General features: G+C 46.0%; 1 protein-coding gene and 2 pseudogenes across 2 annotated transcripts in view; 2 read left to right on the top strand and 1 right to left on the bottom strand.

Annotated features, from left to right (window-relative positions):
- Nucleotides 1-23,427, bottom strand: part of CCDC65 (coiled-coil domain containing 65) — a 28,683-nt gene extending 5,256 nt beyond the window's left edge. The window contains exons 1-3 of one of the 2 annotated variants that reach the window (XM_055357311.2): nt 23,275-23,427; nt 9,624-9,791; nt 158-327 (exon numbers count right to left, since the gene is read on the bottom strand). In XM_055357311.2, the coding sequence (XP_055213286.1) occupies nt 158-198 (41 nt within the window). In that variant the 5' untranslated portion in view covers nt 199-327; nt 9,624-9,791; nt 23,275-23,427. Of the gene's footprint in view, nt 1-157; nt 328-9,623; nt 9,792-10,266; nt 10,639-23,274 lie in introns of those variants that run through there. The other variant, XM_031001112.2, reaches the window with a different exon arrangement.
- Nucleotides 10,924-15,509, top strand: LOC109025416 (large ribosomal subunit protein eL32-like; annotated as a pseudogene).
- Nucleotides 22,371-22,469, top strand: LOC115930278 (uncharacterized; annotated as a pseudogene).
- Nucleotides 23,428-23,764: the final 337 nt, after the last annotated feature.

Below are 23,764 nucleotides of genomic sequence, written 5' to 3' on the forward strand. Positions count from 1 at the left end.
TGTTTAAAAGGAACCAAGATATTCTCTGCTGGGGGTCCTGTGATAATCAATGTGGGATGCTCCAAGATACGAGCCACTTGCTTACAGGCAACTCCTTGACACAGACTCTGGGCACTCCCCTGGATTCAATTCCCCATCTTCTCTTAGGCCCCCATACCTTTCTGTCTCAAACTCCTTGGTTAGGGCTTCCAGCTCCATGTTGTAACTTTCCTCCAGGAGACTGAGCCGGCGCCTCTGCAGGGCCAAGAGCTGGTCAACATTGTGCAAGTGGCTGCGCAGGGCACGGGCGTACTGCTCCTCGGCTTCGGACAGGTCTTTAGCTAAAGACTAGGCCAGAAAGAGAGAGTTACCATTCCAGCTGAATAGCATCTCTGTGAGAAAATAAAAATATATTCAGCTGGCAGTTTTTTCTTTGTTCCTAATGCCAATTCTTTGACTTTAAGAATGCTGGCTGTCTTCCTCACTCTTGTGTAAAGCAAGAGTGATGGCAAGGGCTGAGCAAGGTGGCTCGCATTTGTAATCCCAACACTTTGGGTAGCCAAGGTGGGAGGATTACATGAGCCTGGGAGCTCAAGACTAGCCTGGGCAACATAGTGAGACCCCCCCCATCTCTACAAAAACAAACAAACAAAAAAACCCTTCGTAGTCCCAGCTACTCACAAGGCCTGGGCGGGAGGATTGCTTAAGCCCAGGAGTTCAAAGTTGCAGTGAGCTGTGATCATGCCACTACACTCCAGCCTGGGTGACAGAACAAGACCCTGTCTCAAAAAAAAAAAAAAAAAGAAAAGAAAAGACCGGGCACGGTGGCTCACACCTGTAATCCCAGCACTTTGGGAGGCTGAGGTGGGCAGATCACGAGGTCAGGAGTTCAAGACCAGCCTGACCAACATGGTGAAGCCCTGTCTCTACTAAAAATACAAAAATGCCGGGCGCGGTGGCACAAGCCTGTAATCCCAGCACTTTGGGAGGCCAAGGTGGGTGGATCATGAGGTCAGGAATTCGAGACCAGCCTGGCCAACATAGTGAAACCCCATCTCTACTAAAAATAAGAAAAAAAAAATTCCGGCCATGGTGGCAGGTGCCTGTAATCCCAGCTACTTGGAGGCTGAGGCAAGAAGAATTGCTTGAACCTGGGAGGCAGAGGTTGCAGTGAGCCGAGATTGCACCACTGCACTCCAGCCCGGGTGACAGTGTGAGACTCAGTCTCAAAATAAATAAATAAATAAACAAATAAATAAATAAATAATAAAAATACAAAAGTTAGCTGGTGTGGTGATGCGTACCTATAATCCCTGCTACTCAGGAGGCTGAGGCGGGAAAATCGCTTGAACCCGGGAGGCCAAGTTTGCATTGAGCTGAGATCACGCCACTGCACTCCAGCATGGGTGACAGAGTGAGACTCCGTCTCAAAAAAGAAAAAAAGAAGTGATAGCAAAGAGCCCCATGAAGCCAGCCAGTGTCCTGTGGATGACTAACATTTGCAGTGATGTAGCTACCACTGAAAGGAATCAGGGATTCTTGGAGAAATGGGTGCTTTGAGGTCTGATGCAGAAAATAAGTTGAACCTGGGGTATCTTTTTTTTTTTTTTTTTTTTTTTTTTGAGACGGAGTCTTGCTCTGTCACCAGGCTGGAGTGCAGTGGCGCGATCTTGGCTCACTGCAACCTTGGCCTCCCAGGTTCAAACGATTCCTATCTCAGCTTCCCAAGTAGCTGGGACTACAGATGCATGCCACCACGACCAGCTAATTTTTTACATTTTTAGTAGAGACAGGGTTTCACCATGTTGGCCAGGATGGTCTCGATCTCTTGACCTTGTGATCCACCTGGCTTGGCCTCCCAAAGTGCTGGGATTATGGGCGTGAGCCACCGCGCCTGGCAGAACCTGGGGTATCTTATCATAAAAAATAGCAAAGAAACTATAAAAGACCAAAAGGGTCATGTCAGAAGGACCCAGGAACCAACATGAAGTGCCTCACTGAGGCAGATTTTCCAAAGAAAATCACAGCAATATCTCCCATCCTACAATTCTCTGCTATGTGACCTTGCCACTCCCCATCAAAAGGTGGTGTCTCTTCTTCCAGCTCCTTGAATTTGGGCAGACCCTATGACTACATGGGTCAACAGAATATGGTGGAAGTGACACTATGCCAGTCCCAGGCATAACCCTTGGCTGGCCTGGCAGTTTCTGCTTCCCGCCCCTTAGAATGCTTGTTCTTAGGATGGTCCCTCCAGGAGCCTAACAGTCATGCTGTGAGAAGCCAAGTGCACATGAATTTGTTTTTTTTTTTTTTTTTTTTTGAGACGGCGTCTCACTCTGTTGCCGAGGCTGGAGTGCTGGAGCGCAGTGGCGCGATCTTGGCTCACTGCAAGCTCCGTCTCCCGGGTTCACGCCATTCTCCTGCCTCAGCCTCCTGAGTAGCTGGGACTACAGGAGCCCGCCACTATGGCCAGCTAATTTTTTTATTTTTTAGTAGAGAGATGGAGTCTCACTCTGTCGCCCAGGCTGGAGTGCAGTGGTGCGATCTCGGCTCATTGCAACCTCCTCCCCACAGGTTCAAGTGATTCTCCTGCCTCAGCCTCCCACAGTAGCTGGGATTACAGGCACACACCACCACACCTGGCTAATTTTTTATATTTTTTAGTAGAGATGAAATTTCACCATGTTGATCAGGCTGGTCTCAAACTCCTGACCTCGTGATCCGCTATCCTCGGCCTCCTAAAGTGCTGGGATTACAGGTGTGAGCCACCATGCCCAGCCAGAAGTTTTTTTTTTTTTTAATCAGTTATCACTGGAGGATACCAGACAACCAATTTTTTTAAAAACTGGTAAATAAAGGCAAGAGAAAGAATCAAGCATTTATCTTGCCTTTCCTATATAAACTATAGCTCTGAGTAATTGAATAGAAAATGAGGGGAAGTATCTCTTTTCAGAAATACTCAAGCTAATGAACAAAAAATGAATAATACTATTAGAAAATCAGGCCAGGCACAGTGGCTCACACCTGTAATCCCAGATCTTTGGGAGGCTGAGGCAGGAAGATCATCTGAAGCAAGGGTTTGAGGCCAAGAGTTTGAGACTAACCTGGGCAACAAAGTGAGGCCCGCATCTCTATTTCTTTTTCTCTTTTTTTTTTCTTACCGGGTCACTACATCCAGACCCCATCTCTATTTCTATTTCTTTTTCTTTTGAGTCAGGGTCTTGTCCTGTCACCCAGGCTGGGGTCAGGTGGCATGATCACAGCTCACTGCAGCCTCAACCTCCCAGGCTCAATTGATCCCCCACCTCAGCCCCCTGAGTAGCTGGGACTACAGGCACACATCACCATGCCCAGCTAATTTTTAAGTTTTTTTGTAGACAGGTTTTTGCCATGTTGCCCGGGCTGGTCTCAAACTCCTGGGCTCAAAGGATCTGAGTGCCTCAGCCTCCCAAAGTGTTGGGATTACAAGCATGAACCACTGTGCCTGGCCCCATCTCTATTTCTAAAATAAAATTTAAACATTTTAAAAACAAGCATTTTTGCATCTCCCAATGATTTAATGGATCAACAGCTGCTAACATCACAAAAAGAGAGCTAGACAATATGTGCCTCTTGATACAACATCGCTAAGCATCTAAATCCAGTTACCAAAATAAAAATACAGAGGAGAAAGTAATGTGTTAAACTGCAATACAGAATACTATACAGTTGTAAAATAAGAAGCGCTTTATGGGAAAATATGGAACAATCTCTTACATATATGAGCACAATCTTGGCTCACTGCAACCTCTGCTTCCCAGGCTCAGGTGATCCTCCTACCTCAGCCTCCCCAGTAGCTGGGACTATAGGCACATACCACCACGCCCGGCTAATTTACATATTCTTAGTAGAGACAGGGTTTTACCATGTTGCCCAGGCCGATCTCGAACTCCTAGGCTCAAGCGATCCGCCTGCATTGGCCTCCCAAAGTGCTGGGATTTCAGGCATGAGCCACTGTGCCCGGCCTCCAAGATATATTATTAAGTGAAAAAAGCAAGGTGCAGAATAGTATATAATAAGATCATTTATGTAAAAAAAGAAAAAGGTTTCCTTATGAAACTAGAATTATTGGAAGGAACACTGGGTACCTGGAAGGCACTGGTGGGGAGGAACTTTTCTCTATATAACCTTTTTTTCTTTTGAATTTTGAATAATGTGAGTGTATTACCTTCAAAAAAGTAAAACAAGATTAAACAGAAAAGCATTTATGGAATTGCCCACATGATCCAGGCACCTTGAGTCCACTCACTGTAAACTACCATGACCTCTACACAGAGATATCTTTTACCTTATATGTTTACAATGATAAAAGGATCTTATGAAATAGGTTCTGATAATGGAAGACTATTCACTCACTCAACAAATGTTTACCTAACCCCTGCTATGTACCAGCACTGTGCTGGATGTTGAGGATTCAGAGATAAAAAGATATGCCCACTGCTCCCAAAGGAGCTTACAGTCTAGTAGGAAGAGTTACATAAATAGAAAATCACAACATAACATGGAAATTGCTCTAAGGTTGATGATTTATTGAGTGACAATGAGATATAAAGGATTGAGTGCCTACATCTGACTAAGCACTGGGAAAGGCTTCATAAGAGATGTCATTTGTATCAACTCTTGAAGGAGGAATGAAAGTTTGCCAGGATGGCCAGGCATGGTGGCTCACTCCTGTAATCCCAGCACTTTGGGAGGCTGAGGCAGGCAGATCACCTGAGGTCAGGAGTTCCAGACCAACCTGGCCAACATGATGAAGCCCCGTCTCTACTAAAAATACAAAAATTAGCCAGCATGGTGGCGCACACCTGTAGTCCCAGCTATGCAGGAGGCTGAGGCAGGAGGATTACTTAAACCTGGGAGGTGGAGACTGCAGTGAGCAGAGATTGCACCACCGCACTCCACCCTGGGCAACAGAGTGAGACTCCGTCTCAGGAAAAAAAAAAAAAAAAAGAGGCTGGGCGCGGTGGCTCACGCCTGTAATCCCAACATTTTAGGAGGCCGAAGTGGGCAGATCACTTGAGGTCAGGAGTTTGAGACCAGCTGGCCAACATGGCGAAACCCCGTATCTACTAAAAATACAAAAATTAGCTCAGTGTCGTGGCGCACACCTGTAATCCCAGCTACTTGGGAGGCTGAGGCAGCAGAATCACTTGAACCCGAGAGGCGAAGGTTACAGTGAGCCAAGATCGCTCCACTGCACTCCAGCCTGGGAGACAGAATGAGACTCCGTCTCAAAAAAATAAATAAATAAAAATAAAAATAATAAGAAAGTTTGCCAGGATGACTGGAGAAGAAATGGAGATGAGAATTCCAGATACGGGGAATAGCATGTGCAAAGGCCCAGGTAAGAAACAAGGCTGGCTATGAAAAGTACAGGTAGGCAGAGGCCAGGTGTGGTGGCTCACACCTGTAATACCCAGCACTTTGGGAGGCCAAGGCAGGTGGATCACCTGAAGTGGGGAGTTCGAGATCAACCTGACCAACATAGAGAAACCCCGTCTCTACTAAAAATACCAAATTAGCTGGGCGTGGTGGCACATGCCTGTAATCCCAGCTACTTGGGAGGCTGAGGCAGAAGAATCGCTTGAACCCAGGAGGTGGAGGTTGCGGTGAGCCGAGATCGCGCCATTTCACTCCAGCCTGGGCAACAAGAGCAAAACTCCATCTCAAAAAAAAAAAAAAAAAGAGAGAAAGAAAAGTACAGGTGGGAACCAGATCATGAGGGCTTTGATGTTTTTACTATGGAGTCTGGATTTTTTCCTGTAGATGGGGGAACCACTAAGATTTAAACAGTGGAGTGACAGGATTAGATTTCTGCTTTAGAAAGATAAAGCATGGTACTCATGCCTATAATCCCAGCACTTTAGGAGGCCCAGGCAGGTGGGTCACCTGAGGCCAGGAGTTAGAGACCAGCCTGGCCAATGTGGTGAGACCCCATCTCTACTAAAAATGCAGAAATTAGCTGGACGTGGTGGCATGCACCTGTAATCCCAGCTACTCAGGAGGCTGAGGCGGGAGAATCACTTGAACCCAGGGGGCAGAGGTTGCAGTGAGCCAAGATTGTGCCACTGCACTCCTGCCTGGGTGACTCTGTCTAAAAATAAAATAAATAAATAATAATAATAATAATAATAATCATCCTGGTAGTTCTGCAGAGAATATAGAGGCAGTTCAATGTGAAGGGTGGAAAACAGGAAACTATTACTAATAGTGTAGGTTAGAGATGATGCCCAGGTCTCAACTACAGGAGGACAGTGGAAAAGGACAGCAGGGTATAGCTTTGAAAACTACTTTAAAGTAGATGACTTATACAACACTTAGTAACAGAGGTCAGGGATAGATGCAAAATCTAGGATGGACTGAGCCCAGTGGCTCATGCCTGTAATACTAGCACTTTGGGAGGCCGAAGTGGGAAGACTGCTTGAGGCCAGGAGTTCAAGACCAGCATGGGCAACATAACGAGACTGCATCTCTATAAAAAATTTAAAAATTTGTTAGGTGAGGTGGTACGCACCTGTGGTCCCAGCTACTCCAGAGGGTGAGGTGGGAGGATCAGCCTGGGCAACACAGTGAGACCTTGTCTCTACTAAAAATTAAAATAATTTAAAAATTTAGCCAGTCATAGTGAGAGCCTGTAGTCCCACCTGCTCAGGTGGGAGGATCACTTGAGCCCAGGAGCTTGAGTGTAGTGAGCTATGATTGTGCTACTGCACTTCAGCCTGGACAACAAAGTGAGACTCTGTCTCAAAAAATAAAATAAAATAAAGCCAGGGTAATGTGTAAGATTGGCCCTAGAAAACTGGTTAAAGGGTGAGATGGCCAGACTCAGAAATCTGGGGAATGCTGAAGTTCAGAGGATGGAGAGAGGAAGATAAACTCACTGGAGTGACTGATTTATGTCCCAGAGGTAGGAAAAATGACAGAATGGTGTCATGCAAGCCAAAGGAGAATTTCAAGACCCAGGGCATGACCACGAATGTCAGTGCCATAGAGAGGTTAGGTTAGATAAAGACTAAATGATGAAAAGTAGCCACAATTCTGAACCAGTGGCCTTTACCTGAGCAGTTTCCTAGAGAAGGGTAGAAATCAGATGTTGTGGGATACAGGGTAAAATGGAAGTGAAGAAGTAGAGATAGTGAGGATCACTAACATTTCCACATTTAATATGTGTAGTCTCATTCAGGAATGACCCTGAAGGTGGTTAATATTAACAGTGTGTGATTTACCTAAGCAAGAACTGTTATCATAAGCTGCAAGGCTGCTGTGTAGGAAGAAGTTAATTGTCTCGGGGTGAACCTGGCCAACTACTCAGCTTCCCTTAACCCATTCATGCCTGAGGTTGCAAATATTTTTTGTGAAAAATCAGATCTTGGCGATGACCTTGAACAGTACGAGATACATAACTCCCACAAACTTAGCATTCCAATAATGGAACACTACGCAATGAACACTGCTGTTCTTATCAAGTGTTTTTTTTTTGTTGTTGTTGTTGTTTTTTGAGACGGAGTCTCGCTCTGTCACCCAGGCTGGAGTGCAGTGGCACAATCTCTGCTCACTGCAAGCTCCACCTCCCGGGTTCACGCCATTCTCCCGCCTCAGCCTCCCGAGTAGCTGGGACTACAGGTGCCCGCCACCACGCCCGGCTAATTTTTTGTATTTTTAGTGGAGATGGGGTTTCACCATGTTAGCCACGATGGTCTCGATCTCCTGACCTCGTGATCCGCCTGCCTCAGCCTCCCAAAGTGCTGGGATTACAGGCTTGAGCCACCGTGCCTGGCCCTCTTATCAAGTGTTTGATAACTTCCAATAAGTGTCTGAAAAAGCCTTTTAAAAATCCGTAAGGTATGGGCTGGGCGCGGTGGCTAACGTCTGTAATCCCAGCACTTTGGGAGGCTGAGGCAGGTGGATCACCTAAGGTCGGGAGTTCCAGACCAGCCTGGCCAACATGGTGAAATCCCGTCTCTACTAAAAATACAAAAATTACCTGGGCTTGGTGGTGGGCGCCTGTAATCCCAGCTATTCAGGAGGTTGAGGCAGGAGAATCGCTTGAACCCAGGAGGCAGAGGTTGCAGTGAGCTGAGATCGCGCCACTGTACTCCAGCCTGGTGACAAGAGTGAAACTCCTCAGTGGCTGGGCGTGGTGGCTCACGCCTGTAATCCCAGCACTTTGGGAGACCGAGGCGGGCGGATCACCTGAGGTCAGGAGTTTAAGACCAGCCTGACCGACATGGAGAAACCCCATCTCTACTAAAAATAACAAAATTAGTGGGTGTGGTGGCACATGCCTGTAATCCCAGCTACTCAGGAGGCTGAACTCGGGAGGCGGAGGTTGCAGTGAGCCAAGACTGCGCCATTGCACTCCAGCCTGGGCAACAAGAGTGAAACTCTGCCTCAAAAAAAAAAAAAAAAAAAAAAAAATCCATAAGGTGTAACTGGTGGGGTGTGGACTTCTAATGAATAATGGTTATTGCAAATTTGAGGACTCTTAATATTTATCTCTGGAAGCTGCCCAGGGTCTGCTGAGCTCTTTCCCCAGGGATTAGGCCATGAAAGAGAAATGTGTGCTTTCTAGAGAGGGAATACCATGTTGGCAATGTATATTTTGCTGTTACTGTGGGCTTTGTTTTATTGAAAATGGAAAAGACTCTGGCTGGGTGCAGTGGCTCACGCCTGTAATCCCAGCACTTTGGGAGGCCAAGGCGGGTGGGTCACAAGGTCAGGAGATCGAGACCATCCTGGCCAACATGGTGAAACCCCCATCTCAACTAAAAATACAAAAATTAGCCAGGCGTGGTGGCACATGCCTGTAGTCACAGCTACTCGGGAGGCTGAGGCAGAAGAATCACTTGAACCTGGGAGGCAGAGGTTGCACTGAGCCGAGATTGTGCCACTGCACTCCAGCCTGGCAACAGAGCAAGACTCCGTCTCAAATAAATAAATAAATAAATAATGGAAAAGACTAAGGAGAAGGCAGTAAATGGAGGCAGAATATTAAAAGTAAGACAAAAGAAGGGGTACAGAAAATCCCTTAGAAGAAAAGATAGGATGGAATCAAGAACTCAAGAACCTCCCAAGAGCATAAGGATGGCTGATTGAATTGCTTAGAAATCCAGAACTGCTCTTACCCATGGAGATCTTCTCAACCTTATCCAGGGCCACTGAAGTTGAATCAAGAGGCCAAACAATTTAGTTGAATGGAGCACTGCAGTGGGAATCAATAAACACATGCTGGAGTCCTGGTTCTCTCACTGACTAGCTATGTGACCTTGGGCAAGTCAGTTCCCCTCTGGAACTGAACCTTCTGACATTAAAATGAAGGTGTGGGACTCATTTCAAGTCACTGGGTGACGTCTGCTGTGCCTTATGACTCTACTATTGGATAGTACTGGTTTTGGGCAATAGATGACAAGAAGAGTGGGTCCTCTAAGGGAGAGAGGGATGAAACCCCAATATTCTATTTTTTATTTCTGTGAAAACCATTATTACCAATAGCCTGGCTTTCTCACAGCCTGTGTCTTGTGAGGGCTTTAAGATGGATTCACTAGGCTCATTCTATTAAGAGGTCAGGAAGCCATACTCAAGGTTTCCTTGGAAAGAGTGCCTACCTTGATGACATTGTCCTTACAGTCCACCACTCGTTCAAATGTTTGGCTGAGGATCTCAATGTCCTTATGAAGTTCTCTGGTCTTGACTTCCCGAAGGACAGTTCTCCAGTGTGTGTTAATCTTATTAAGGTTCAGAGCACTGTTGTGTTCCTCCTTGGCCAGCTTGTCCTGTGTGAAGGAATAAATATACCTCCAGGAAGTCAGGGCCTTTCAGTACAACAAACAAGATCACTCTTAATTTGTCAGCTGACACCTTACCCCTTTTCGATGGGAACGGCCTGATGGCATTTAGGGAGGGCAAGGGTGAATTTCCTTCAGGGTGGGAGCATCAGAGTAGGATGTTGTTTGTAATGACCTATCTCCAGGGAGAATATCAGCATTCCAGACATCTGGGACAGCTGACAGGACCTACGGTCCCAGTTCTGGGATTCAATAGAGATTGCCAAGCCGTATACCACGCACCCCCTCCGTGCTTCGCAGAGAACACCCCCGCCTCCCAAACAATGTTGCCTGAAATCTAAGTATATCTGGGTCTCAGGATTTCCGGAGGAGGAGAGGTCAGGATGAAAATGAGGTTTCCTCAGTGACAGGGCCAGGGCAGGGGGTGGATGGGGTTGAGCAGGACAATGCAAAAGGCCATCACCTTCAAGAACTGGCTGAGGAGCCTCTCCTTCTTTTTGGCCATCTCCTCCTCTGCCAGCAACTTCTGCTGAAACAGAAGCAGCTGCTCCTCATCGGACAGGGGCGTCTTGGCCATTTTTTCTTTCTTAGGCATGGGGGCAGGGGATTGGATCCGGGAAAGAAGCCTCGGTCTGCCTCGGCCCGCGTTACAGAGCTTAGAAGAAAAATGTCCCTAGAAAGGGGCCTTCCAGAAGTGCCCCTGGTTGTGGGCGGTTGTGGGACCGGAGATCTCAGCCCTCGAACAGGAAAGATCCCCGGCTATCAGTGAGGCTGAGCTCTCCCACGGTAAGACGCGTCTAGTCTCCTAGCAACGAGGATCTCGCTAACATGGAGAGGCAATAGGCTAGAAGAGTCCCTGTCTTGGAGCGCCCCCTACCCTTTGGAGGACCGCGGTCGGTTTTTGAGAGGGTCCTTTTAACTCTCAAAAACCTGTCTCCTCAGTGCATTTTATTTATTTATTTATTTATTTATTTATTTATTTATTTATTTATTTATTTATTTTTGACATAGAGTCTCTCTCTGTCGCCTAGGCTGGGCACGATCTCGGCTCACTGCAACCTCCGCCTCCCGGGTTCAAGCAATTCTCCTGTCTCAGCCTCCCCTCAGTGCACTTTTATAAACCGTCCTCAGACCCCTTGGGAAGCCCAAGATCGTCAAAAAGAGAACCAAGAAGTTTATCCGGCACCAGTCTGACCGATATGTCAAAATTAAGCGTAACTGGCGGAAACCCAGAGGTATTGACAACAGGGTTCGTGGAAGGTTCAAGGGTTAGATCTTGATGCCCAACATTGATTATGGGAGCAACAAGAAAACAAAGCACATGCTGCTCACTGGCTTCCGGAAATTCCTGGTCCACACGTCAAGGAGCTGGAAGTGCTGCTGTTGTGCAACAAATCTTACTGTGCTGAGATCGCTCACAATGTTTCCTCCAAGAACCGCAAAGCCATCGTGGAAAAGAGCTGCCCAGCTGGCCGTCAGAGTCACCAAACCCAATCCCAGGCTGCGCAGCAAAGAAAATGAGTAGACAGCTCATGTGCATGTTTTGTGTTTAAATAAAACTGTAAAAACTGCAAACAACAACACCAACAACAAAAAAACTTTTTTAAAAAGATAAGTGTTGGAGAGAATGTGGAGAAACGAGAACCCTCATATATTGGTGGTAGAAATGTAAAATGGTGTAGCCACTTTGGAAAACAGTTTGGCAATTTTTTAAAATGTTAAACATAAATTTACCATGTGACCCAATAATTTCACTCTTAGGGATCTGCCTAAGAGAAATGAAAGCATGTATACACACAAAAACTTGCACAGGAATTTTCTTATCTGTCTCACTCATAATAGCCCAGTTGGAAAAATTGGAGACAACCTAAATGTCCATTAACATGTGAATGAGTAGACAAAATATGCTATGTTCATACAATGGAATATTATTCAGAACAAACTATGGATACCAGCTACAATGTGGATGAACCTCAAAAAGAATATGCAGGCTGGGCGCTGTGCCTTACACCTGTAATCCCAGCACTTTGGGAGGCCGAGGCGGGAGGATCGTTTTAGCCCAAGAGATCGAGACTAGCTTGAGCAATGTGGCGAAACCCCTTCTCTACAAAAAATACAAAAGAAGTTAGCTGGGCGTGGTGGTGCGTACCTGTTGTCCCAGCTACCCCAGGAGGCTGAGGTGAGAAGATCACCTGAGCCCCAGAGGTCAAGCCATAATCAAGCCACTGCACTCCAGTTGGGTGACAGAGCAGCCCTGTCTCAAAAAGAAACAACAACAAAAACAAAACAAACAACCCCCTTTTTTTTTTTAAGACTGGAGTCTCACTCTGTCACCCAGGCTGGAGTGCAGTGCGTGATCTTGGCTCACTGCAACCTCCACCGCCCGGGTTTAAGAAATTCTCCTGCCTCAGTCTCCCGAGTAGCTGGACTACAGGTGTCACCACCATGCCTGCCTAATTTTTGTATTTTTAGTAGAGACGGGGTTTCATCATCTTGGCCAGGTTGGTCTCAAACTCCTGACCTCAAATCATCCACCCACCTCGGCCTCCCAAAGTGCTGGGATTACAGGCGTGAGCCACCATGCTCGGCCAAAAAAACTCTATGCTCAGTGAAATAAGCCAGACACAAGTGATTACATATTGTATGGTTCCATTTATATGAAATATCCGGAAAAGGCCAAGCTATAAAGACAGAAAGTAGATTACTTTCTTTTCTTCTCCCTTCCCTTCCCTTCCTTTCTTTCTCTCTTTCTCTCTCTCTCTCCCTCTCCCTCTCTCTCTCTTTTTTTGACTGAGTCTTTCTCTGTTGCCCAGGCTGGAGTGAGGTGGCACAGTCTCGGCTCACTGCAACCTGCACCTCCCAGGTTCAAGTGATTCTCCTGCCTCAGCTTCCCAAGTATCTGGGATTACAGGCACCCGCTACCACACCCGGCTAATTTTTTGTATTTTTAGTAGAGATGGGGTTTCACCATGTTGGATCACCTAAGGTCGGGAGTTCGGGACCAGCCTGACCAACATGGAGAAACCCCATCGCTACTAAAAATACAAAATTAGCTGGGCGTGGTGGCACATGCCTGTAATCCCAGCTACTCAGGAGGCTGAGGCAGGAGAATCGCTTGGATCCGGCAGGCGGAGGTTGCGGTGAGCCGAGATCGTGCCGTTGCACTCCAGCCTGGGCAACAAGAGCGAAACTCCGTATTAAAAAATAAAAATAAAAAAAAAAAGCGAATTATGTGATATGCAACATGTGCCCCAATAAAGTTGTTTTTAATATGAAATATAATACATTACTCAGAACTCTCCAGAAAAACAGAACCAATAGGATGTGTGTATTTATTTATTATAAGCAATCGGTGTTATTATTGGAGGCTCAGAAGTCCCAAGATCTGCAATTAGCAACCTGGAGATTTAGGAGAACCGATGTGTAGTTCTAGACTAAAAGCCAGCCAGCTTAAGGTCCAAGAAGAGTCAATGTTTCAGTCTGAGTCAGAAGGCCAGAAAAGACTGCCTCAGCTTAGGCAGTTAGTCAGGAGGAGCTGCTTTTACTCAGCCTTTTTGGTTTATTCATGTCTTCAATGATTGGATGAGGCTCACCCATGTTACAAGGGCAATCTGCTTTACTCAATCTACCACTAATTAATTCTCAATCCAATTCAAATGTTAATCTCATCTGGAAACACCCTCACAGACACAACCAGAATAATTTTGTTTGTTTATTTTTCTTTAGACAGAAAACTCATTTTGTCACCCAGGCTGGAGTACAGTGATGCAATTGTAGCTCAGTGCAACCTCGAACTCCTGGACTTTAGGGATCCTCCCACCTCAGCCTTCTGAGTAGCTGGGACTACAGGTGTGCACCACCATACTCAGTTTTGTTTTGTTTTTTTTTTAGACATAGTCTTGCTGTTGCTGTTGTCAGCCTGGGCTGGAGTGCAATGGCATGATCTTGGCTCACTGCAACCTCCACCTCGCAGGTTTCAGCAATTCTCCTAACTCAGCCTCCGGAGTAGCTGAGATTACAGGCACCCACCACCACGCCTAGCTAATTTTTGTATTTTTAGTAGAGACGGGGTTTCACCATGTTGGCCAGCTGGTCTTGAACTCCTGGAACTCCTAACCTCAGGTGATCCACCCACCTTGGCCTCCCAAAGTGCTGGGATTACAGGCGTGAGCCACTGTGCCCAGCCAACTATTTTTTTTTTATTTTAATTTTTTTGTAGCGACTGGGTCTTGCTATGATGCCCTGGCCGGTCTTAAATTCCTGGCTTCAAGCGATCCTCCCACCTCAGCCACCCAAAGTGCTGGGATTACAGGCACAAGCTACTGTGCCTGACCTCCAGATTAATGTTTGACCAAATGTCTGGGCCCTCCATGGCTCAGTGAGGTTGACACATAAAATTAACCATTACAGGCCGGGCGCAGTGACTCACGCCTATAATCCCAGCACTTTGGGAGGCCGAGGCGGGCGGATCACGAGGTGAAGAGATCGAGACCATCCTGGCAAACATGGTGAAACCCCTCATAAAAATATAAAAATGAGCTGGGCGTGGTGGCACACGCCTGTAGTCCCAGCTACTCTGGAGGCTAAGGCAGGAGAATTGCTGGAACCCGGGAGGTGGAGGTTGCAGTGAGCCAGAGATCGTGCCACTGCACTGCAGTTTGGCGACAGAGCAAGACTCTGTCTCAAAAAAAAAAAAAATTAGCTGGGCGTGGTGGCACACACCTGTAGTCCCAGCTACTCAGGAGGCTGGGATGGGAGGATCACTTGAGCCTGCATTTCGAAGCTTTGCATTGATGCTGCACCCCAGCCTGGGTGACAGAGCAAGACCCGGTCTCAAAAAGAAAAATAAAACACTAATCCCTTCCTCAGAGGAGGAGGTAAAATCCTTGAGTGATGTTTACTCTTCTTCATATCCCATAACTCAAATATTATGATGTAAAATTAATAATACTTAAAACTATGACATAAAGTTAATACATCTTATGTTACATTATGAGGGAATAAAAGAGAAAAGAAAATGAAGATATTTGCTTGATATACACACACATAAACATATAAATAACAAAATGAGGAAATACTCATGACAATCATAGTCCTAGGTTCCATAACTGGTCACGTGGTCATAGCTGGTATTAATAGCTACCGTTTTCTACTACTATCCTATATTCCCTTTGCCTTCAGCAAGCACCTTAACAGGTGTTTACCTGTTTCTTTATCTGATGGACTGACTCAAAGCTTCATTTCTGAAGGGTCTGGGCCATTAGTAGTCCTGGATTGTTTTGTTCTAGTTTTCCATTGACCTTAATCACAGGTCACAGTAATACTGAGATGACCTAAGGAATCTTCCTTAGTATATCAAGGAATCTCCTTGATATGCTCATACTTACCTCCATTGTGAAGTAATATTCCAATTTTTCTTTTTCTTTTTTTTTTTTTTGACGGAGTCTCACTCTATCACCTAGGCTGAAGTGCAATGGTGCAATCTCAGCTCACTGCAACCTTGGTCTCCTGGGTGCAAGCGATTCTCCCGCTTCAGCCTCCCGAGTAGCTGGAAATAGAGGTGTGCGCCACCATGCCTGGCTAATTTTTGTATTTTTATTTATTTATTTATTGTTGTTGTTATTGTTGTTTGGTTTTTTTTGAGATGGAGTCTTGCTCTGTCGCCCAGGCTGGAGTGCAGTGGTGCGATCTTGGCCCACTGCAACCTCCGCCTCCCCAGTTCAAGCCGTTTTCCTGCCTCAGCCTCCCGAGTAGCTGGGATTACAGGTGCAATGGCATGATCTCGGCTCACCGCAACCTTTGGCTTCCAGGTTCAAATGATTCTCCTGCCTCAGCCTCTTGAGTAGCTGGGATTACAGGCATGCGCCACCATGGCTGGCTAATTTTTGTATTTAGTAGACATGGGGTTTCACCATGTTGGCCAGGCTGGTCGTGAACTCCTGACCTCAGGTGATCTGCCTGCCTTGGCCTTCCAAAGTGCTGGGATTACAGGCATGAGCCACCATGCCTGGCCTCCAATTTTTCATTGCTAGTTAGGATCAATCACCCCAGCCAGCACAGTAACTTCTTTCTTCGCCTGCCGACACAGAGCCATGAGGATCCCAAAGTGGCCAGGTTTCAGTCTATTCCATTTCAATGGAATCATTGTGTCTCCTGGTGGGAGCATTCTTCCTTTGGAGCTAAGACCTCTAGGCCAGCAGAGCATGAGACTGGGAGAACAGGAAACAAAAATGTTGCTAGTGGGTCTCTAGTGGTAATTGTGCATTGTGCCATTCCCATTTCCATCCTTTAATTCCTGGACCTATGAATCCTGGCTGTGGAAGAAACAGCCCTATGTATTGGACACTGATTCAGAACATAGACAGTCTTCTAAAGATCCATGCTCAAAAAAAAAAAAAAAAAAGACAAGATCCATGCTCCAGCCTTGCAAGGTGTTGTGACCTAGCTGATAGCATAAATGTGTTTTCAAAAGGTCATTCCAGGCCAGGCACAGTGGCTCACACCTGTAATCCCAGCACTTTGGGAGGCCGAGGTGGGCGGATCACCTGAGGTCAGGAGTTCGACACCAGCCTGACCAACATGGAGAAAACCCGTCTCTACTAAAAATACCAAATTAGCTGGGCATGGCGGCGCATGCCTGTAATCTCAGCTACTCAAGAAGCTGAGGCAGGAGAATCATTTGAACCCAGGAGGCAGAGGTTGCAGTGAGCCGAGATCATGCCATTGCACTCCAGCATGGGCAACAAGAGTGAAACTCCGTCTCAAGAGAAAAAAAAAAAAGTCATTCCATCATTCTGTCAAACCAGCTTCAAGTTGGTGGGGAACATGGTAAGACTAGTGAATTTTATAAGCATGGGCCCATTGCCACACTTCATTTGCTGTAAAATGAATTCCTGGATCAGAAGCAATGCTGTGTGGAACACCATGAAGGTGAATGAAACATCCTGTAAATCCGTGGATGGTAGTTTTGGCAGAAGCATTGCGTATAGAGAAGACAAATCCGGATTTGCTCGTTCTCATGTTTATTTGCCATTTGAACATCCTCTTTTGTGGTGTATCTAATCAAGTTTCTTGCCAATTTTTATGTTAGATTGTATGTCTTTTACTGATTTATAGTAGTTCATTTTATACAGTATTCTGGATGTGTAAGTCTCTTATCAGTATATGTGTTTCAAATTTCTTTTCCAAGTCTATGGCTTACCTTTTCACTTTATTTTCTTTTTCAAAAATTTAATTCACATACCATAATATTCAACCGTTTTTTTCACCTTTTTAATAACGTTTTGTTTGGTTTGGGCCAATAGAATATTTAAAACTTTTAATGTAGTCAATTACATGACTGTATCAGAACAGCTCATGTACCCCATAAATATATACACCCACTATGTACCCACACAAATTTAAAATAATAATTTTAAAATGTAGTCAAGTGTATCAGTCTTTTTCTTTAGGCTTACTATTTGGTTTTTGTATACTGTTTAAGAAGTCTTTCCAAAAAAAAGATGTCTTTTTTCTATCCTAAGGTCACGAAGATAGGTTTCTACCTTATTTCTAGAGGCTTTATTGTTCTGCCTTTTACATTTATATGTACAATTTACCTGGGTTGATTTTTGTTATTGTGATTTTATATATGCCTTGGAGATACTTCCTCACTGCTCTGCACTGTCGTCCCTTTTGTCATAAATCAAATGTACATCTATGTGTGGGTTTGTGTTTGGATTTTTTATTCTATCCCATTGACCTACTTTTTTTTCTTTTTTCTTTTCTTTTTTTTTTTTTTGAGACAGAGGCTTGCTCTGTCGCTCAGGCTAGAATGCAATGGCGTGTTCTCGGCTCACTGCAACCTCCGCCTCCTGGGTTCAAGAGATTCTTCTGCCTCAGCCTCCTGAGTAGCTGGGACTATAGGCATGCGCCACCACGCCCAGCTAATTTTGTATTTTTAGTAGCGATGGGGGTTTCACGATGTTGGTCAGGCTGGTCTCGAACTCCTGACCTTGTGATCCGCCCGCCTGAGCCTACCAAAGTGCTGGGATTACAGGCATGAGCCACTGTGCCTGGTTTTTTTCTTTCTTTTTTTTTTTTTTGAGACAGAGTATTGCTCTGTTGCCCGGGCTGGAGCACAGTGGCATGATCTTGGGTCACTGCAACCTCCACCTCCTGGGTTCAAGCGATTCTCCTGCCTCAGCCTCCTGAGTACCTGGGATTACAGGCGTGCACTACCACGCTCAGCTAATTTTTGTATTCTTAGTAGAGATGGAGTTTCACCATGTTGGCCAGGCTGGTCTCGAACCCCTGATCTCAAGTGATCCGCCACCTTGGCCTCCCAAAGTGCTGGGATTACAAGCATGAGCCACTGCGCCCGGCCTGTTATAAATTTTTTCTTTTTCTTTTTTTTTTTTTTTGAGACGGACTCTTGCTCTTGTCGCCCAGACTGGAGTGCAATGGCGCAATCTCAGCTCATTGCAACCTCCGCCTCCTGGGTTCAGGCGATTCTCCTGCCTCAGCCTCCCAAGTAGCTGAGATTACAGGTGTCTGCCACCAAGCCAAGGTAATTTTTTGTATTTTTAGTAGAGACGGGGTTTCACCATGTTGGCCAGGTTGGTCTCGAACTCCTGACCTCAGCTGATCTGCCCGCCTCAGCCTCCCAAAGTGCTGGGATTACAGGCGTGAGCGACCGCCAAGCATGGTAAAGTTTTTCTTTCTTTTCTTTCTTTCTTTCTTTTTTATGAGATGGAGTTTCACTCTTGTTGCCCAGACTGGAGTGCAATGGCATGATCTCGGCTCACTGCAACCTCTGCCTCCCGGGTTCAAGTGATTCTCCTGCCTCAGCCTCCCGAGCAGCTGAGGTTACAGGCATGTGCCACCACGCCCGGCTAATTTTGTATTTTTAGTAGAGACGGGGTTTCTCCATGTTGGTCAGGCTGGTGTTGCCTGGTAAAGTTTTTCTGCTAGATATCTTAAACGTATTTTGTTAGAATTATTCTAAGGTACTTGATATTTTTTATTCAAATGTAAATGGTATCTTTACAAAGTTCTGTTTGTTGCGGACATATGAGAATAAAATTGGCCAGGTGCAGTGGCTCACGCCTGTATTCCCAGCACTTTCGGAGGCTGAGGCAGGCGGATCACCTGAGATCAGTTTGAGATCAGCCTGACCAACATGGTGAAACCCAGTCTTTACTAAAAATACAAAAATTAGCCAGGTGTGGTGGCGAGCACCTGTAATCCCAGCTACTAGGGAGCCTGAGGCAGGAGAATCGCTTGAATCCTGGAGACAGAGGTTGCAATGAGCCGAGATCGTGGTGCCATTGCACTCCAGCCTGGGTGACAGAGACTCTGTCTCAAAAAAAAAAAAAAAAAAAGGAATAAAATTGAAGCCAGCCAATGAATCTGCCTACCTGAATGTGTTTCTGCAGAAATTTTTATGTATTTATTTTATTGTTTTGAGATAAGGTCTTGCTATCATCCAGGCTGGAGTGCAGTGGCATGATCACAGCTCACTAACATCTAACTTCTGGGCTCAAGAGATCCTCCTGCTTCAGCCTCCCAAGTAGCTAGGACTACAGACTTGAACCTAAAAATATTTTTTAATTGGCCAATTAGAAAAAAAAATCTTTTGTAGAGATGAGGTCTCACTATGTTGCCCAGGTTGGGAACTCTTGGTCTCAAGCAATCCTCCCACCTAGGCCTCCTAAAGCGCTGGGATTACATGTGTGAGCCATTATGCCCACCCCTCTTTCTTATAATGTCTTTATGGGATTTAATATCAAGGTTATGTTTGTCTAGTAAAATGAATTGAAGAGAGTAGCCTTTCTTTTCTTTTCTGTCTTCTTCTTCTTTGTTTTTTGTTTTTGTTTTTCTTTTTGAGACAGTCTCACTCTGTCACCCAGGCTGGAGTGCAATGGCACAATCACGGCTCACTGCGGCCTCAGCCTCCCCTACTCAGGCACTCCTCCCACCTCAAGCCTCCCAAGTAGCTGGGACTACAGGTGCATGCCACCTTGCCCGCCTAGTTTTTTGTAATTTTTTGTAGAGATGAGGTTTCACCATGTTGCCCAGGCTGGTCTCAAATTCCTGGGCTCAAGTGATCCACCTGCCTTGGCCTCCCAAATAGCTGGTATTACAGGCATGAGCCGCTGGGCCCAGCTGTTTATTTCTATTATTTGCAAGCATTTATGTCCAGTTGGCATTATTTCTTCCTTAAATGTTTGGTAGAATTCACTGGGCCACATCTGGGCCTGGGATTTGATTCGTGTGAATTTAAAAAATAACAGCCGTATTGAGACATAATTCACATACCAAGCAATTCACCCATTTAAAATGTACGATTCTTGAACTTGTCTCAGAGGCATGAAAAAAATGTACAATTTCATGATTTTTAGTTATTCACACACTTGTGCAACCATCACCACAACCAAATTTACAACATTTAGAACATTTTCAAATTTAGAACATAAAGAAACCTTAGCCATTAGCAGTCATTCCCCTTCTGTGGGAATTTTTTTTTTTGAGACGGAGTCTCACTCTTTCACAAAGGCTATTAAATCTATAATTAAAATATCTTAATATTAAAATATTAATATATACATTAAAAATATTCCCAGCTGGGCGCAGTGGTTCACGCCTGTAATCCCAGCACTTTCGGAGGCTGAGGTGGAGTGGGCAGATCACTTGAGGTCAGGAGTTTGAGACCAGCCTGGCCAACATGGTGAAACTCTGTCTCTACTAAAAACACAGAAAATTAGCTGAGAGTGGTGGCAGGCACCTGTAGTCCCAGCTACTCGGGAGGCTGAGGCAGGAGGATTGCTTGAACCTGGGAGGCGGAGGTTGTAGTGAGCTGAGATTGCGCCACTGCACTCCAGCCTGGGTAACAGAGTGAGACCCCATCTCAAAAAAAAAAAGAAAAAAAAGATATATATATGTATTTAATTAAGCATTTTCTCCTTCCTTCATGGTCAAACCCAAGTGCCCATGTTTCAGGATTAGCTCTTCCCTGAGAGGTCTGCTCCACAGAATCAATGCCACCAAACAATGAGGTGCTGACTGGCACCAAACAATGATGAGGTGCTGTTTGTGGCACCATGCTGGGAACAGAGACACAGAAAGGATATAAGTGGATGGGGCACTGAATCCTGGCTCTGTAGAACCCTAAGATTTAGCACCAGGTCAGAGACAAGCCTTTGAACAAGGTTAAATTCTGAATTTCTATCTTCATCTGCAAAGTGGGGTGAGTAATCCCTTCGTATTTTTCAGGATTGGAGTGGGCCAGATGAGAAAATGTGTGTAAAAGCACCTTGAAAATTGTTGTTTTTGTTTTTGTTTTTTTGAGACAGAGTCTCTGTCACCCAGGCTGGAGTGCAGTGGCACAATCTCGGCTCACTGCAACCTCCGGCTCCCCAATTCAAGTGATTCTCTTGCCTCAGCCTCCCGAGTAGATGGGATTACAGGCCCGCACCACCACGCCTGGCTAATTTTTGTATTGTTTAGTAGAGATGGGGTTTCACCATGTTGGCCAGGCTGGTCTCAAACTCTTGACCTCAGGTGATCCACCTGCCTCAGCCTCCCAAAGTGCTGGAATTATAAGCATCAGCCACCGTGCCTGGCCGCTTGAAAATTGTAAGCCTAGGCCACAGGAGGAAACCCTGTCTCTACAAAAAGCACAAAAAATTAGCCAGGCGTAGGGGCGTGCCTCTGTAGTCCCAGCCCCTTGGGAGGCTGAGGTGGGAGAATCACCTGAGCCTGGGAGGTCGAGGCTGCAGTGAACCATGATAGCGCCACTGCACTCCAGCCTGGGTGATAAGAGTGAGACCCTGTCTTTAAAAAAAGAAAGTGGCCAGGTGTGGTGGCTCCTGCCTGTAATCCCAGCACTTTGGGAGGCTGAGGCAGGAGGATCACAAGGTCAGGAGTTTGAGACCAGCCTGGCCAACATAGTAAAACCCCATCTCTACTAAAAATACAAAAATTATCCAGGCATGGTGGCACGTGCCTGTTGTCCCAGCTACTCGGGAGGCTAAGGCAGGAGAATCACTTGAACCCTGGAGGTGGAGGTTGCAGTGAGCCAAGATCATGCCACTGACTGCACTCCAGCTTGGGCAACAGAGTGAGACTTTGTCTCAAAAAAAAAAAAAAAAAAAGAAAAAGAAAAAGAAAAGAAAAGAGGCCAGGTGCAGTGGCTAATGCCTGTAATCCCAGCACTTTGGGAGGCCAAGGCGGGTGGATCACTTGGGGCCAGGAGTTCAAGACCAGCCTGGCCAGCATGGTGAAACCCTGTCTCTACTAAAAATGTGAAAATTAGCTGGGTGTGGTGGCACACACCGGTAATCCCAGTTACTTGGCAGGCTGAGGCAGGAGAATCGCTTAAACCTGGGAGGCAGAGGTGGTTGCAGTGAGCTGAGATTGCACCACAGCACTCCAGCCTGGGTGACAGAGCGAGACTGTCTCAAAAAAAAAAAAAAAGAAGGAGACAGAGAGAGAAAGAGAAGGAGAAAGAGAAAAAGAGAGAGAGGAAGGAAGGAAGGAAGAAAGGAAGGAAGGAAGGAAGGAAAGGAGAAAGAAAATTGTAAAGTAGTGCTCACTTGGGCAGCACATATTCTAAAATTGGAATGATACAGAGATTAGCATGGTCCCTGCGCAAGGATGACATGATTTTAAAAATTCTAAAGTATGCCAGGTGTGGTGGCTCACGCCTATAATCCCAGCACTTTGGGAGGCTGAGGTGGGTGGATTACCTGAGGTCAGGAGTTTGAGACCAGCCTGGCCAACATGGTGAAACCCTGTCTGTACTAAAAATAAAAAATTAGTCGAGTGTGGTGGCATGTGCCTGTAGTCCCAGCTACTCGGGAGGCTGAGGCAGGAAAATCACTTGAACTCAGGAGGCAGAGGTTGCAGTAAGCTGAGAAAAAAAATTCTAAATTATTTTTAAGGTATTATTATTGAAGAGCTGGCGATTGATTCAGCAGAGGAAAAATATAGAAATAACAGAAATCATTACTAAAGATACATAAGCATGTACAACCATAACTACATTTTTGAGCACTATGTGCTAAGCACTGTATTAAGTGCTGTCTATGAATCCCCCCTCCTTGGTTTTTACAATAACCCTGTGGAGTGCTGCTATTATTTTTACATTACAAATAAGAAAAGTGATGCTTAGAGGGGCTAAGTCACTCACTCAAGGTTACATGGCTACTAACTGACAGTCCGTGAGGAGGTTCGGCCAGTTCAGACTGACTATGAGAGGACAGCATTTATGGTCTGTCAGGGAAGCTGACCGTCTCCACAGGGTACCAGTTATTCAATAACCCTTATAAAGCAATCCCGCCCCTTCGCCCAGATTTCTTTCTCTCTCCATATTTTCTCTGAACCTTTTCCCTTTTGCCCTTCCTTTATCTCTCTACCCCCCCGCCCAAACACACACACACACACACACACACACACACACACACACACACACACACACACACACACACACCTCCAGATTCTTCTCATAGCTTCACAGATCAGCTCTGGGATGGATGCAGAGGCTCCTGTTTCCATGGTGACGCGGGGAGGCTGGTACACCGCACGCCAAGTGTAGGCGAAGCAGAGAATTGGCCGAGGATCCAAAGGTGCCGGCAGTAACCAGGCTCTGGGAAAAGGGATCGATGAGAAAGCCAAGTCTGGATGACTGGACCTCCCTTGAGCTCCAGAAGGACCTCCACCCCCACCACGCCCCCTGCCCTCCCTAAGCTCCTAATTTGGAAGTCGAAGACGGGAGAGCCGGGAAAAGAAGCGAGGGGGCTCCAAAGCAGAAGCCACCATCTCTAACTTGTTTTGAAGACAAAGCCTAATCGTCGGTGGGAAGACTGCCTGGTGGGCGATGGCCGCCTCCCGAGGCGCCTCCGCCTCGCTCCCTCCCTCTCCTCTCCCGGCTCTGACCTCAGTCGCAGCCACCGGGTTCTCGGCCGGGCGCTGAAGGGGAG

Source organism: Gorilla gorilla, chromosome 10 (assembly GCF_029281585.2).
Source record: "Gorilla gorilla gorilla isolate KB3781 chromosome 10, NHGRI_mGorGor1-v2.1_pri, whole genome shotgun sequence".
In the NCBI taxonomy this organism is placed as follows: domain Eukaryota; kingdom Metazoa; phylum Chordata; class Mammalia; order Primates; family Hominidae; genus Gorilla; species Gorilla gorilla.